This window comes from Amblyomma maculatum, chromosome 1 (genome assembly GCF_055883805.1).
Source record: "Amblyomma maculatum isolate TAMU_Amacu chromosome 1, ASM5588380v1, whole genome shotgun sequence".
Classification (NCBI taxonomy): domain Eukaryota; kingdom Metazoa; phylum Arthropoda; class Arachnida; order Ixodida; family Ixodidae; genus Amblyomma; species Amblyomma maculatum.
Window position 1 is genome coordinate 354369701 of NC_139344.1, and position 15365 is coordinate 354385065.

At 43.6% G+C, this 15365-nt stretch overlaps 1 protein-coding gene across 2 annotated transcripts; it reads right to left on the reverse strand.

Annotated features, from left to right (window-relative positions):
• Nucleotides 1–86: 86 nt before the first annotated feature.
• colt (carnitine/acylcarnitine carrier protein colt, mitochondrial) lies at nt 87–15285 on the reverse strand. 2 transcript variants are annotated; one of them, XM_084590816.1, is made up of 9 exons: nt 14961–15285; nt 11857–11949; nt 11356–11483; nt 10472–10562; nt 9389–9521; nt 7940–8012; nt 3422–3531; nt 2860–2984; nt 87–1022 (listed from the first exon to the last, which is right to left on the reverse strand). In XM_084590816.1, the coding sequence occupies exons 1-9, from the start codon at nt 15060–15062 to the stop codon at nt 960–962; spliced, it is 918 nt and encodes a 305-aa protein (XP_084446942.1). In that variant the 5' UTR covers nt 15063–15285; the 3' UTR covers nt 87–959. The 2 variants fall into 2 exon arrangements, with proteins under 2 accessions (XP_084446942.1, XP_084446950.1); XM_084590824.1 differs by lacking the exon at nt 14961–15285 and adding an exon at nt 14211–14509.
• Between the last annotated feature and the right edge of the window lie 80 nt (nt 15286–15365).

Here is a 15365-nt window from a genome sequence, read left to right on the forward strand (position 1 = left end):
TTTCTTTAACACTATGATGTTGTACATGTGTGAGCATAGTGCCTTATGCATGGGAAGTAAGGGACACAGAGTAACTGGGCACGAGATCTGCGATCACTTTTTTAACTATTCATCTTCAAACAAAATACATATCCGTAGTAATCTCTTTGCATAGCTGTAGCTGTAGCAAAACCAACAAACCCAACGAATGCTTAAACACCCCGCACTTTGCACATCTATAGTTTGAAAGAATTCTCGGCAATGTGCTGAAATGGCAGAGGAATGCATCCATCTTGTACAGTGCGAGTCGTTAGCTTCTAAAACTCTTTCTACAGTGGCAAAACAGTCAACAAAGCCAGTGACGACGTATCGTAAATAGTGCATCGTGACTGGAACACTGAAGTGCAGCGATATCCATAAGACTGTATAAGCCGAAAGTAGCCGCAGCCTCTCAAAATGTGCATTCAGAAAAATAGCGCAAATGCAACGTCTCCAAAAATACCTGCTCATTACTGGCTGTACTATAATCTTGAGAGTTTATGAAAACTAACGTAGTGGACCCAAGGACCGTACCAAAAAGCTTCGACGTAGCCTACACTAACGAAACAGACCTCTCCCATGGGATCCAACACAGCTAACCTACTTTTATAAAATCATTCCTTACCATCATTATAGATATAGCAAGCAGTACACTACACAATATCAGTGTACACAGTGTGTTTCACCGGAGCGAGGGACCGAAAGATCCGCTTTCAACGTGCCTTGCACGACGACACTAAAAATTCCCCACACTAACGGACAACAGTGGGGTACATTTAAAACAAAAGTTTGGTGTTCTCATTGCACAGTGAACCAGGCGGATGGACTTCGCTGACGTGGCAGTCCTGGACTCTGGAAGTAAAGCTTGTTCGTTCTGCACCGGTATACGTTGCACGAGGGGCAGGGCGGATGGAACAAAGTTTCACTTAGGGCTGCCCAGATCATAAGTTGGGTGCCAGCCAGTTGAGGAACTTCATGGCCACTTCATACCCCATGAAGCAAGCCTGCAGGAACAAGAAAAAATATTCATGCACAGTGCAATTTCTGCCAGACGTGCGAAGGCAAAAACACATTTCTAGGAGGCAAAGCAATATTGGTAGGTAATGTATACCCAGCAGCATTTATTTCCTTCGTGCTTAAGCAGTTCGCATAAATTAAGCCTTCATGTAAAGCGCCCTTTCAGAACAACAAATGAAAGGGAGAAATTTCGTTAACCTGATTTAATTAGGGTATGGCTTGGAATAAGGTATTGCACTTCATTTTAGGCTAGAATGCACAGCTGGGCTAATGTGCAATGCGAGTCAACAATGCACCCTGTCTAGTCTGAAGCTGCCCACCAATGCTGCTCTTAAAGTGAGACGTAAAAATAGGAAATATCTAGGAATGGTTACTGGAATTTGCCTACAATTTGATCGTTGCAAATTTTGAATTGTGAAATTTTATGCACTAAAGCAATACTTATTAGGCATTGGTCTCGATACAGCCTTGAGCTCTGAGACCCCCTGTACGATTTATGTAATACCTGTTTTTTTTTTTTTTAAATGAATAAACACATTTCTTCGTAAGAAAGAAAAGCAGGCCCACAGTTCGAAGACCGGTTTCCAAACTAATAAGGGTCCAATTAGCGAGTTTTTATTTACATGTTCGTGGATGAATAAAAAATTGGCAAACAAAAAATGTGCTGAGCACTTAAGCAGAGAGACAATGAAAAATGTTGCTTTGTGGAAACTCCCAAGGAAGCATCAGTCTGGAATGCTTTAATGCTGGTTACATTTAGACCTCAAGTAATTAAATAAAACCTTAAAATTACAAGATGAATAAGAATGCAAATTTCTGCCAAAGCTCAACTTGGAATTTTCATGTGCATTAAGGAAACTGGCTGGTCGAAATTATCTGCAACTCTCCACAACACTGTCCCTCATTGTCGATGTCTCTTTCGAACATTGAATTGCATATATATATAGCATACTACAGCATTTGTGGAAAATATGTCTCTTATAGGAGAGACTTGATAGTATCCAGGTCACGTCCACAAATGTGGATGACTATGCCTGAAGGGGTGTGTTGCCGGTGTGTGACCTACCTCACACCTGTAACGTTCCGCAACAAGTTTCAAATCAGAGAAAACGTGCAAAGCAGCTTATGGCATCCTTGCAGCTGCGAAAGCGGCTGCAGGCTGCGACCAATACGAGGGTCAACAGCATAGCCTCGGAGTAAGTATCAGATGAACTACCAGCTGCTAATACAGGACGGTAGGCTTAAAAAAAAAATGGCACTGCTGAATGTTTGGAACATTCAAGCTAATTCACATTTTAACTGTCGAAAACAGAGTGCCTATAAAATTGCAAATTTTGTTTTCAAATACACGTGTGTATGCACCTCTGTTGAAGCAGATGTTCTCAAAGTGGGTTCCTTGGGGTGCTTTTTGGGTTCTCTGAGACCCCAGATTGCAATCTTTACCTTCTCCTTATCCATTACATCTTCGGACTAACCATACTGCAATTGCTTATAAGCAGACTAGACTGAGGCCAGGACACACAATATTCCTAAGAAACTTCTGAAAGCCATTAAAAGAAAAGAGCTTAAAAGATATGAAAGCTTTCCTTAAAGGAATGCTATAGCTCGATGAGTTTCTTTGGCTAAGCTCTTTTCAACACACACTGGCCACCAGGTGCTTGATGTTTTCTCTCTTAAGTCACCCAATCAAGCTGCCCCACTTCCGTATTATCTTTTCATCTAAAACATATGCTTTTCAAGCCTTTGTCTCAAATGTGGCTGCTGCATTGGTCATGCTGTTTGTACACATGTGGCATGCACAAAAATGGCACAAAATACACTCACAGCATTTGCAGGGAATGCGCGAAGCATGACGGGGGCGGCACCCTTGTACAAGGCACGGACACCCTCGTTCTTCATGAGCTCACGGAACACGTCCCTGATGCCATTGGGGTATGTGCCCTCGGGTGCTGCAAACGACAGAAGTAACTTTCAGTACACGCTGAAAAAAATTTGAGTAATCCCCACCACATGATGATGGCCACAATGTGGGGTACAGACAAAAGCACGACAACACTTACAGCAAACAAATACACTGTAATTACATGCTTAAGCAGAAAAGGTAGATAATGGGATGCCAATTTCTGAAAGGGTATTCTTCCCTTGCTCAAGCAAACAAACAAGGAGACAAAATGGAAAGCCAGCATGAGGGAACAGATAGAGAAAAGGAATGAACAAAGCCTTCCTTTAAAGCCTAATCGGGTTCATTTGTATGGCAATGGTTGAGCTATGCTGACAAACTGGTGCAATGTTGCCATTGTCATTCCACTATACATTCCAAACAACACAAAACAATCAATCACTGCTTGGACTACAGCTTGGATGCCCAAGGGTGGACTTGACTTGCCTGTCTGTAGCCGTGACTTGAGCACGTCAGGAGGTATGGCTACCAGCCAGTTGAAGATGCCTGCCATGCCCCCGGCAAACAAAGTCACCTTCACGCTCAGGTCCGAACGGCTGGATTTATGGAGTAATAAACTTGTTAGCACTCGTCCGGCCAAGGCAGACTGAATGAAATATCTAACACAAGCTATCGTGTGCTGCACAGTCATGCAGATCCCATAGAATGCTTATCTCGGCTAAACTGACAAATGGTTCGTGCTCAAATCTCGCATACAAGTTACCCTCAGGGTCAGGCATTACAGAGCAGAATGGGTACATCACATATTCAATGCATTACAACAAAATTAGGCAGCACAGGAACACACACATGGATTCAATCAAAACCTTATATACAGTGCAAGACTTACTAATTTTAGACACCAAAATAAGATGTTAAAGCATTTCCAAACAGGTCAATGTCTGTTATTTAAACTAGCACCTTTGGAAGGTGGTTCCAGTCCTGATTTGAGCGTGGCAAGAACGAGTGGTAAAAAGGCGTTGGTGTGGCATGTAACACACCTCATTTTATGACTGGTCCAGGCGACGGGATGTGTATGTGGGGCGCTGGAGCAAAAGATCATGAAGCGTACTATGATAGAATATTTTATGAAGCAAGCAAAGCTGCAGAATCTGACGACGCACAGACGGTGCAAAGTTGTCTTCATAATAATTAGTGGTGCTGGACCGCTTCGACAAAGGTAATGAGAAAATTAAGACCAGGGTCCCATATAGATGCCGTATATTCAGGATTAGGACGAATAAGTGATTTGTAAAGCTGCAGTTTGAGGGAAGATGAAATGGTCGGGAAATTTTGTGTCAAGTAAGATACTGAACGGTTAGTACTGTTAGCTATATAGTTGATGTGCTTTTCCCAAGAAAGGTTAGATGAAGACACCTAAGTACTTGTACGATGTCACTAGTTCGGGCTCGGTACTCTGTAGTTTGTAGCAGGAGGTAGGACAGTTCACAACACATGCATCATTTTACACTTGTTGGTATTTAGAATCATCAGCCAATCTTTGCAACATGCAATGACAGAGTTAAGGTCTGACTGGAAAGTGCATTTATATTCAGGACTTGTTATTTCACGATAGATTACACAATCATCAGCAAATAGGCCAATTCGAAATTGATGCTCGTTGAGAAGGTCGTTAATAGTATAGATAAGAAAAGGTAGCGGGACGAGAACGGAGCCTTGCAGAACACTGGAGTAGACTAGGATAAGACATGAGGCATTTTAGTTAATCATTACATATTGGGAGCAGTTAGAAAATTACCCAAACATACAAGAATACATACAAGTTTGGTTAATTTAAAGCACAGTAGAGCATACAATACCTTGTCATATGACTTAGAAAAATCTCAAAATATGCAGTCCACAATGCTTCCCCGGTCTGGGACACTGTGAAGAAAATGGGTGAAAGATGCTAGTTGCGATTTACAAGAGTAATGCTTCCTGAAGCCATGTTTTCGAACTATGAAAGAAGAAATGGCAATTAAGGCAGGTGGCGATTTGGGATGATATGATATGTTCAAGAATTTTATGCACAATGCTGGTAAAAAAAATCTAACAATAGTTGCTAAAAAGACGTTTGTCAGCAGGTTTACGGACTGGAACCATCTTCCCTATTGTCCAATCGTCGGGTGCCGAGCCTGTGGATAACAACTCTTCAAAAAGTTTCGTTAAAATGATTGAAGAGTACAATTTGGCATTTTTGAGAAAGTCTGAATTTATGTTGTCGGGACCACAAGTGGAAGACAGTTTAGGGGGCACAGGGGAAAACAAATGATGGTCAATATGGGGCTTATACTTCGTCTCACAAGATGTTTGCAACACTGCAAAAGGTACAGCTCTCTCGTTCAATCAGGGTTGCGGAAAAACAAAAAATAGTCCCTCAAATGTTTAGAGCAGTGTGGGAATATTACAAATCAACAAGCACAGCAATTCAAAACATAGCTTGGACTGGTAGATTTAAATAGCAGAGTGTGTTCCAATCACTGAATAAATTACCAGAGAAAGGCTGTACGGACACAGCTCTGTGGAGGCCTGGTGCGAAGTAATGATGAGTTTCCATTTTTCAACATGGCGTCGGCCGAGTCGGTTGTGTCTCCTGTGTGCCGCGCACCGACAGTGCACTGTTTTCCCAAGCAGGCAAAGCAGCTGGCTTTAAATGTTTTTGAAGTGCTTCGCGTCGGGAGTAAGGGCAGCTCGTACGAATGCGCTCATCAAGGGGATGGCAAAACTCACTCATGTGAGCAAGCGTAACCTCTACCAGTGGGCAAAACAGGCGTTGAAAGCGGGCCGAGTGCTATCACTGAAGAAGCATGCTGGCAGAAGAGGGCGCGAGCGGACGAAGAAGCTGGACAATTTTGATCTGAGTGTGGCGCGGAGGGTGGTGCACAACTTTTTCCAGAGAGGTGAAATTCCAACTATTGCAAAGGTGGTAACATTTCGCGAATGACTACTCGCTACCGACCGTGTCCACAGTGTCAATGCAGAGGATGCTGAAAAAACTCTTCCAATAGAAGAAGCGCGCTCTCGCAATGCAATGCTAATCGAAGCGACACATATTGTGCAGTGTTGCCGCCGGTCCCTGCGTCAGATAGCGGAGCTGCGACGCCAGGGTAGACCAATGTTTTTCACCGACGAAAAGTGGGTTAACGCTGGCCACATGCGAAGTCTAGTGTGGACTGACTGCACCATCCAATCTGTGCTCGAAGCACATCGATCCGGACTGTCGACTGGTCTACAAAACCCCAGTGGCAAAGGTGGCAGGCTGATTATTACGCACTGCGGTAGTGAACAAGGTTTTGTCAAAGGCGCAGCCAAAGATTTCCGAGCTAAGAAAAACTCTGGCGACTACCACGAGGAAATGAACGGGGAACACTACGAGAAGTGGTTCTCCCAGAAACGTCTCCCACTACTACCTCCCGGCAGCATTATAGGACAACGCGCCATATCATAATGCAAAGCAGGATAAGATGCAGCAGATGAGTAGCCTCAAAAAGGAGATGCAGGCTTGGCTGTCTGGAAAAGGTGTCTCGTGGAGCAGCGCCATGGTGAAGGCCGAGCTCATGCAGCTTGTCAACAACGTGAATACAGGTGGGGACCGATGCCATGTAGACTGCATCGCTGAAGCTGCTGGCCATCTCGTTGTGCGCTTGCCGCCCTACCACTGTCAACTGAACCCATTTGGAGCGACGTCAAGGGTTTCATGGCCAGTCGAAACAAGACATTTAAGCTCCAAGACGTAGAGCCTCTGGTTTGGCAAGGCATTAGGCAAGTGACAGCTGAGAAATGGAGGAATTATGTGCAGCATGTTATCAGTGAGGAAGATTTGTTGACCATGGACCGGCTATTGTTTTCAACCTGGAGGACAACACAACCAGAAGCGCTGAATGGAGTTGTGATGAGGACGACGAGATGAGCCCCTCGAATGTGCACGCACAAGTCGGGACCATTCACTACTGTCGCAGCGAGAGTAACGAAAATGAGAATAATAGCGTCTCTCATGAGATAGTGGAGGGCTCTGGATTAATTTTGAGCGCTTGTGCATTGACTTTTGCGCTACACATGCGATTGTTTTTCATTCCACCATCATCGAAATTCCGCTGCCCGAGCCTGCATTCAACTCAACTTACTTGTGCAGTTACCACGCTGGAGCAAATAAATTTGTATGCACATGACAGAAACACTGGAAATAACTGACATGACAACCGAGGATCTGATACAAACAGATTGTGACAAAAGAAAAATGTGGGGCCACTCCCTTTAGAATGGGCGTTACCGTCCAAATAAAAAAAAAAAAAAAGACATCAAGTGCCACCTGCTAGAGACAAAATGAAGCTAACTACTAGTACGCCTTCTTTCACGCGGCTGGAGCCATTTGTCGGGGCGACTGGCGCGTAGGAGCACAGTCATGTAGTGAGTGCAGTCCTGATTGGACGCGAGAGCCGTACCTTTCGTAGTGCTGTAAATATCTTGTGAACATCCAAATGACTGGAAAACGAAGCTGCAAAGAAATCATTCTAAGCTGAAGCACACTATTAATCACATAATGGTTAACCATCAGTTGCATTAATAGTAATAGTATCGTTTTCAGGTCCTCTCACAATTCGTCAGAACTGTCATGGATTAGTATGCAACAGTCTGAAAAGAGTGGGCTTAGTGATTCACGTAATGCGCGAGTATAAGGAGCATTTGCGCAGCGATAGGCAAGCCATCGCTGCGGAAGATTAGATTGTTTAGCTACGCGATATAAGCACTTTTTCTAATTACCTAGTGCACTGAAATCGCATCGCACAATACACAGACACCTTGTTTTTCGCCTCTGTAAAAAAAAAGGAATGGCGGCTGGGATTTGGTCCAGCGTCCTTGGGATCAGCAATTGAGAGCCCCAATCACTGAGCCAATATTTTATGTTGAGTTAATCAATAGCAAACTCCATGGAGCAGAGGCGTACAAACAAGTGTGGGAACCTACCTTTTGCCTGCTGGTGTGAGGACCCGTTGTAGCCACTCGTAGCTGGCAAAGTACATGCCACTGGCTGGCACATCTGCACATGGTGAGCGTTGAGAGGGAATTAATCATAGTAACTACACCTCACTTGACATTGTTGCTGCAAACAGTTACCAGCAATGATGGCAATAGGGCTTTTTTAACAAAGCAGCGCACACAGACAAGGATGGAAGGTTACACCCAGGGGCTGTGCATGTCCTTGCCTTTTTTTCTTCGTGTGAAAAATTTTTGTTGTGATAGTGAACAGAAACCCATTGGTCTGGCTAGACACCCTTGAACCAGATTCACAAAACAGAAGTTGTAGGACAGGCTTTGCCTTCATCACATACATATCATGTTCTCCTCCATTGCATCAGAGTTACCAGAGCCTAGGAATCAAAAGCATGAGATTTTACACCTACTAGTTTCACAAAAAATTTATTTGAGCAAATTGTGAGTGCTTCTGAGATTAGAGGCAGCAGCAAATAGTGCTCAAGTTTCCGCACCAAAATTTATCCTTTCTTTTTATCTCTAAGACTTATTGTGTAATGCATGGCAAAGACATGAGCATGGACACTGGCATAAGAAAATATGAAAATGCTATATGCATAGGCACCGAGTGCACAAACGTGCATAGAGGCGAAGTGCAAATATAAGCGAGTAGGCAACTAGGTGTTTATTTCAGTCTGACCTCGACACAAACGTCAAAGAAAAGATGTTGAAATGACCAAAGACGCTCACTTGCATACCAATGCCTTCATCTTTCTATGCTTTTTTTTGTACTGGAGAACAAAACTGTGTGCCTGTTAATGACACAAGCATTCGTATTGCCTGTTCAGGCAAACTGAGAACCATTGGAGTTTCACATAACAAGACCCAGACTCGCACTGTATAAAAACAGATTAGTTCTAGGAACTACACTGGTCAGCGACATTAGACTAACAGAGTCCTTATGCTGTGCTTTGCTTTTCTTTCAGCATGTGAACAATATGTGTGGCAAAACACATAGCAAGGCTTGCTGTACTGTCTCTTCCAAAGGCTTGGATTGTCGTAGTGAGTCCGAAGTGGGAGCCATTCTTTAACCTTTATAAAGAATCCTCTGCCACTGCATCATTCCCAGTGTTAGACGACTATTCAAATATTAATTATAAAACTATTCAAGACTGGATGTGTACTATACCAGCCAATTACTAAATAAAATCAGTAATATAAAATTTCAAATGTTCACGAACCTCTGCAAACATCTAGATGGAAGAAAAGAAAGAATTTTTTTCTGTCACTGCAATTGACTTAGTTGTATAAGCTTGAGGGAATCTGGGTTAATGGCAAGTATCTGAAGTGGGACTAATGGAAAGCAAAATATATATGTCCATCTTCATTGATGTAGGCAGTAGGAGGAGGAAGAGGAAGTCAGTGTTCGCAGCTGGTACCCACCCCGCAGAAGTGTGGCGGCCGTGCCCTTGTAGATGCTGCGGATGCCACCCTCCCGGTACAGCTGCTTGGCACAGTCCACTGGTCCAGCGAACCGGGCCTTGCCTCCACCGTGATCCGCGTGGGCCTGCTGGACCTGTCATTCCAGGCCAGACAGCGCCACAGTGATATGCATGATAAAGCTTTGAAGCTGCACCCAGCGATAGAAGAAATTTTTTCGGCGTTTGAAATTAACTGGTGAAAAGGCCTTTTGCAATTCTTCCTGCTGCATACCAGTCTGGACTTCGGTATGACGGCGCACAATCACGGCAATTTTTTTCCTCCGAGCTTACTCACTGTTTTGCTACATGGTTTTGCCAGTGCTTGAAAAGGTCTCTTATGCAGCCTGCCATTGAGTGAATTCCTAAACTCTAGTCGCTTCATGCTGCAAGTGGTGCTCTACGCACCACAGCAGCAGCGGCTGGTGATATGCACCATTAGCATGTTGCGTTTTACTTCACTAAAATATATTTAAAAACAACATACAAGAATAGGCAACACACTGCTGAATTAGTAACCTGGTAACCTCTGCATGTCAAGTCAAATGGCATGTCAAGTCAAATGGCATGTCAAGTCAAACGGCATGTCAAGTCAAATGCTAAACCAACTATGTACAGGGCCATCCACTGCTGGCTATAACACGCTCACTGCTTTCAAAGCAACAGTGCGTGCAATGCAGGTGCATATCGAAGCAAAGCGATACAAACACAGAAATACCCGGAAGTGGTTCTTCACATAGCCTGCCACTTGCCTTGACTGCTTGGCCGGATGCAAGACAATAGCGCTTTGAAAGCAGTGAACGTGTTATAGCTAGAACAGGATGACCCTGTACCTGCCTGTGGTGCACTGTTCTCCCCTTCTTCCTGCTACGTTACTTCGGTTTTCTTAGTCCCTAAACAGAGAGTGACCATTCCTCCCAAATGAAGAAACAAATTCCCAGGCTTCCTTTGTTCCAATGACTGCTGTATCACACCTTCTGCTTACTTTCCAGCAATACTCTGTTGCTTGGACACCACAGGAATGGCTCAGTAACTTGGTAATACGCACCTGAAGAAGGCACTTGATCCTTTCACCCGGTGCCATGATGGCTGTTGTGAAGACACCTGACAGCATGCCAGCTAGGAAAAGCTGAGGCAACCTGTGCAACACACAAAAGAAAACAGCTTAGAAGTCTTAGAAAAAGGAAAGGACGATGAAGAAAAGCAGGCTCGTCGTGAAGTGAGAGATTGTGCACAATGACTTACCTAACAAGTGCCATTCTTTAACGACTCTTTAACAGTACATTATGCTATAAGATTCGGGTCATTGTTAGCAACTTCGCGGCTTAAATACTTTTTTTTTTATACTGGTGAGTCATTTAATAGTTTGTGATTCTATCCTTGAGGTGTTATCTTCTGGTAAAAAGCAGCAATGATTGATTAATTTACAATATAGCGAACTATCAACAGAAACAAATGATATCACAAATTACAAGCAGTTTCACAAATGTAAGCCAAAGGAAAAAGATTATAGAAGAATGAGAGAAACAGGATGATAAGCATCTTACGCAACCATTTATAGCTAGGCAAGTCCATCAACATCCAAAAACATAGCACAGTTGGTTGCCAAGCAGAAACATTTATCGACTGTCTCCACCAGGCATTTTGCTACAACACTGCTATCTAGAGCACAACAATGACTGCAGTGTTATTATCCCCAGAATTGGCACACTAGTTTTGGAGCCAGCAACTGTCACTATAGTGGCCAAATCACCAGCCAGATTATTTATCTTTCTGCACTGCAGACATCTTATTGACCTTAAAATAATCACACAATCTATCATTTATGGTGCCAAACAGGGCAGACATAGCATGTCCTGTGAAGGAAACACTGCCGATAACTGACGACCACAGAGACTTCTCTAAGGGAGCCCATGCTCTTTGTGGGCTTACGTGAGCTCCTCCTCAGGATGCTTCTGTTGAATCTTCTTGCCGATGCCAAAGCCAAGGAAGCAGACGGCAAACATGGGCGTGACACCAGCCAGTGGTGCAGCCATGCCCTTGTAGAGCCCGAGGAAGCCCTAAACAAAGATTAAGATCCCGATTGTTAATCCTGCATGTAAGAACAACAAGCTAAAGTGAAGAAAGCCTCTTTCAAAGTTCGGAAATGCAGCCTGAACTTTTTCAGCACATGTAATTGCGCACTTCCCATCCATCAAAGAAAATTACAGGAATGCAATACTTTTTTTTTTTTTAATGCAAGGCTCTATTCCGTCACATCATAAAAAGACACATTATATATTTATTTCTGTGTATAATGTTTTCTAACAACATTCACAACACAAAACTAGAACAAATGGATCTAGGTGTCCTATAAACTGAACAGGAACATATACTAGGCCCCTAAAAAATTAAGCCCAAACACCTATTTTTTGGTGCAGGTTACTTACTTACCTCTTTGATAATAGTTTTCTTTGCACAGTCGAAGGTGCCTGTGTAGCGCGGGAGTTCTCCAGGACCTGGCTTCGGCATGGTCTGTAGCCTGACCTGTTGCAAAGGGAATGCCACTGCTTCAATTCAAATGAAAGGACAAACAGTGAAGCTAAATACATTACAGAACAGGCTTTTGATAATCTATAATGTTATTGTGCTGGCATATAGCACTTTGAACAAATACTATGTCATTCTGCTAGGCAGCTGGAAGACATGTGGCAACGGGGGTTTGCCTTTCAATTTCAATCAACAATATAGTCTCCCATAAGCATATAAAGGTGTGACAGGCTCATAACAACAAAACTGCCTCGTCAGAAAAACAATAACCATTATATGCAGCGAGCCCTTCAGCTGAAAACTAAAGTGTGCATGTGTGCAATCCGTATAAATGTGTGAAAGGGGCCCAGCAGAGTAAACAATCAGATGGTATCCACCACAGCTAGGGAATACTGCAATATTTTGAGCTCAGCACAAAAACAATGTGATAAAATAGTTTGAAGACCGGGCAGGAGGAAATGATTCTATACTATATGCACAACTTTTATGCCATGTCTCTTGTCTAGTAGATCACCATGCCACCTTAGTGAGCTGTATAGCTCATAGCTGTATAAGCCTAAAAACAAAAGAAAAAGTTAGAAAATTAGGTTTTGTTCTATGGATAGTGAGCGCCTTCTTGAAGGCAGGAAACGAAGAAAAGATTTGCTATGCCACTAAAATACCAGATGCGTTAAACATGCGGTTTGGTTTGGTCTACAGGGTTTAATGTCCCAAAGCTATGAGGGCTATCATGGTGAAGGGCTCTAGAAATTTTGACAACCTGGGTTCTTTTAACGTGCATGAATGGACGTCATACAGTACACGGGCGCTTCCCTTTTAATCTTCATCGAAAAGCAGTCTCCACAGCCAGGATCAACCAGCGTCCTTAATTCAGATCAGCAGTCAAGCACTCTAACCAGTCTAGCTCTAAGCAGTCAAGCAAGTAACACTGTCAGGAACCATGTATCAGGAAAATAACATAGGATGTATACACGGTGTGTTTCATTCATGCTGCATGAGATTACAGGGATGACTCGAATGATATATGACTATAACAGATGCCATATTAGAGGATTTAGGAATAATTTAGACCACCGTAGTATGTCAGCTTGCAGTGACATCAAGCAGCACATGAACATTTTTGTATTTAATCCCATCGAAATCTGGCAGCCATGACCAATATTCAATCCTATATCCTGGACACATACCATAAACTGTAACAAACAAAAAAATTATCGAATAAATAAAGCCAGATATTTTCTTAAGGCATTCAGAAAGGAAGCCAACTTATAACCCTGCATCATAGTCAATATATATGAGCATGAGGTTTGAAATCATCAGTAATATATGGGCTGCCCTATATGAGTGTCAACATAGCTCTATAATTAATTAGCTAAAATGCATCTGCAGAGATAGCAATGTGCAACATTGCATTACTGAGCTCGTGCTACTGTGCAGCTGCACCATGCAAGTGGTGGCCTCTGCAATTATACCCTGTGAGCACTATCCTGATAACACAAACCCTCTTCAGATTTCTTCTCAAAGACAGCCTTACCACTCCCCTTGTATATCAGTTACAAGGAGCAGTACATTATCTTCACATCCAGCAGGTCATCCAACATCCTTAGCAGTGCGAGATTTTTTTTATTTAGCATTACAGGCATTAAAGTGCCGGGAATTTAGCAGACGAAAAGCTCTGGAAAAAAGCTGCCTGCACTGTGGCTTTATGACAGTCTTCACCATTGGCACCATAATGATGCCAATGTTTTACATCACCACATGCAGGCTCTGCAGCATCTTTATACATAAAAAAAAAAATGGTTTGTATCCCTCCTGCCTGACCAGATAAAAAAAAATAAAAATCTGCTTTTGATTGGCATGGCTGTGACAAATACTTGCGACCTAGCTAGCTTTTCGAAGACTGATATTTAAAACAATTAACCTTACTTTAGACTTAAAAAAAAAAAAAAATTGTCGTGACATGCAGATTTAAAGCGTAGACAGGTATGTGCGGGTCTTCCGAAGTACCACGATCTACCTGCTTATCTGTCATAACGTGTTGGAACCCCGCGGGTAATGTGCACGGGCGAGTGGATACCGGCTCCTTCCAGTATGCTAACTCACGTTGTGCAAGGCAAGAAACAGAAATCAAGGAGCAATTACGCCGATCACGGTGTCCGGACCACCACTTCAATCACTATCACTTGGACGACTGCCACGCTTGTTTCGGTTATCTCCGGCGCTAACTTGATTTTTTTTCTCTCGCAAAGCCGCGTTACCTTGATAGTATCGAGTGGGTGTCCGGAGACCACAGTGCAGACTCCGCCGAAGCCGCCGGCGATAAAGTCCTTGATCGGGCTGACTTTATTTTTCTTGCCCATGACGACGATCGAGGCTCAGCTCAGTTCTTCACACTAGTAAGCGCACATAAGAGAAATTCAGACGAACCAACTTCCCTCTTTCTTAAGCGCAGGGCTACCAGGAAAATCTACGGCACTGCGCGAATGGCAGGGCTTGAACGCATGACCCAAGGCGCGCGGCCATCGAATGAATGGTGCTGCACTTCTTCGCTCTCCTCTGCGCGACTGAACAACGAAAGTACTGCGCCTTATCAAAACTGTGACCATGTTGAGGAGATAAAGCGATAGCCATACTTTTCGGTACATATAGCGGCGATAAGACAAAGAAATGACGGCACATTCGAAGTGTACTTCGTCGAACACTTTCGCATATACTCTCGCGGATCGATAGACGTGCGTGTCCTAGCTACTAGCTCGATCGATACTGCGCAGAGGCGCCGCGGTTAAGCTGCAACAAGTGTTTCCAATCCACGTGCTCTAATGTTGGCGCGCGCACAATACTGCTGCGGCACTCGGCTAAACATACAAGACAAGCGTGCATCACTCGAAAACAGTCTTGAGGAAGCCGACCACCCTCGACAGCTCAGCGTCGAATGACACGTTCGTCTTTGGCATAAAATAGATAGCAGAACCTTAGTTAACGCGTCTCAGCCCAAGGCTTCGACTCACCTTTATTGTGTCCAAGGGGTGTCCCGCCAGTATTAGGCACATACCGCCGAAACCACCAGCGAAGAAATCTTTCACGGGGCTGACTTTCCTTTTGTCCGGCATTTTCCGTGCTGTCTTCCGTGCGCCTTGTAAATAGCGAATCTATCTGTAGCGCTCTAGAATGCTGACAGAACTTCTAAGACACTCTAGCGCTTTGACTAAACTAAAAAGAGGCTGCAGTCTACCATCGGTATTTGCGGAACGACAAATGAGAAACATTCACCTTTCCACAAGTGAGAGCTGTGAACGTTGTGAAAGTGGACTCGGATCGCCCAACCCAACCCCTCCTCCGTTAATGAAAACGAAACCAAGCTTCCCGCGTTCATTCCATTCTAAAAATTAACAGTTCAACATTGAATACTGAAC

What these genes read in the sequence shown, in the direction of transcription:
- colt (XM_084590816.1), bottom strand. Translation starts at nt 15,062, where the DNA reads ATGCCGGACAAAAGGAAAGTCAGCCCCGTGAAAGATTTCTTCGCTGGT. An exon ending in AGAAAACTATTATCAAAGAG is followed by an intron (nt 11,484 to 11,856) that starts GTAAGTAAGTAA and finishes ATCTTTGTTTAG; the next exon opens with GGCTTCCTCGGGCTCTACAA. An exon ending in CTCACACCAGCAGGCAAAAG is followed by an intron (nt 3,532 to 7,939) that starts GTAGGTTCCCAC and finishes CCATAAATCCAG; the next exon opens with CCGTTCGGACCTGAGCGTGA.